Source organism: Galeopterus variegatus, unplaced genomic scaffold, assembly GCF_000696425.1.
Source record: "Galeopterus variegatus unplaced genomic scaffold, G_variegatus-3.0.2 Scaffold80, whole genome shotgun sequence".
Classification (NCBI taxonomy): Eukaryota; Metazoa; Chordata; class Mammalia; order Dermoptera; family Cynocephalidae; genus Galeopterus; species Galeopterus variegatus.
Window position 1 is genome coordinate 568,437 of NW_007726191.1, and position 953 is coordinate 569,389.

A 953-nucleotide genomic window follows, 5' to 3' on the forward strand; every position below is an offset into this window, starting at 1 on the left:
TCCAGTGCGCCACCGGGCCGGCCCTGACTTCATTTTTAAAAAATGGAAAATAATTTTAAAAATGATTGTACTGGCATTCCATATTTCAGAAAACATTTCAGTAAAAAGAAAAAAAAATTACGTAAAAACAAAAACAGTTTTGTGAAAAAGAAGATACATGGAAACATACCCTTTAAAACAAATATGGAATTATGTTTTTGCTGTTTTATAGTATTCTCTTTCAGTTAATAATATTCACTGCAGCTGACCAGAGGGCTCATGTCTTGGGAGTGATTGCCTTGTAGGGTTGTTGTATGGATTAAATAAGTGAGACAATGTGTTGAACATGCTATGCACAAAGCCAGGCTTATAGTAAGTGTCCAGTGAAGTCACTCTGCATGTCCACAAATCCAAGGTTATAACCTGCACAGTGTTTTCAAAGAATTTGAGCCATCATTTATAAATCTGGAGAGCTTATATAAAAGTCTGGGTTTCTGGCTTCTCTTGAAAAATTGGAAGGTCTGACGACGTTGGTTGGCAGCAAGCAGTAACTGCCCCTCTAACCGAGCGAAGCTCTCTGGGTGGCCCAGTGCCATGCCCCCTCAGTGTGCCAGACACTCAAACCTGGCCTGCTTCGTCCTCCTTGACTTAGCTCCTGGGCCCTGCTGTTTATCTGAATTCACTTCTAATAGGCTGCATGGTATTACCTGGCAACCAACCAACTCCAATTCTTGCCACCCCCCTCCGCCCCCAGCAAGAGCAGAACATCAAGCCCCAGTTCTTTGCCTTCCGCTGGCTGACACTACTACTGTCCCAGGAGTTCTTGCTGCCTGACGTCATCCGTATCTGGGACTCCCTCTTCGCCGATGACAACCGCTTTGACTTCCTCCTCCTCGTCTGCTGCGCCATGCTCATGTGAGTGCGGTGTGACCTGGCATCGGCTCACCTGGCCTGTCCTTGAGAGAAACTAGAGG

The 953-nt window shown here is 45.5% G+C and overlaps 1 protein-coding gene across 1 annotated transcript in view; it reads left to right on the top strand.

Annotated features, from left to right (window-relative positions):
* TBC1D13 (TBC1 domain family, member 13) overlaps positions 1–953 on the top strand; it is a 22,113-nt gene that overhangs the window by 17,038 nt on the left and 4,122 nt on the right. Inside the window, exon 10 of the mRNA XM_008579402.1 lies at positions 734–894. Within this exon, the coding sequence (XP_008577624.1) occupies positions 734–894 (161 nt within the window). The remainder of the gene's footprint in view (positions 1–733; positions 895–953) is intronic.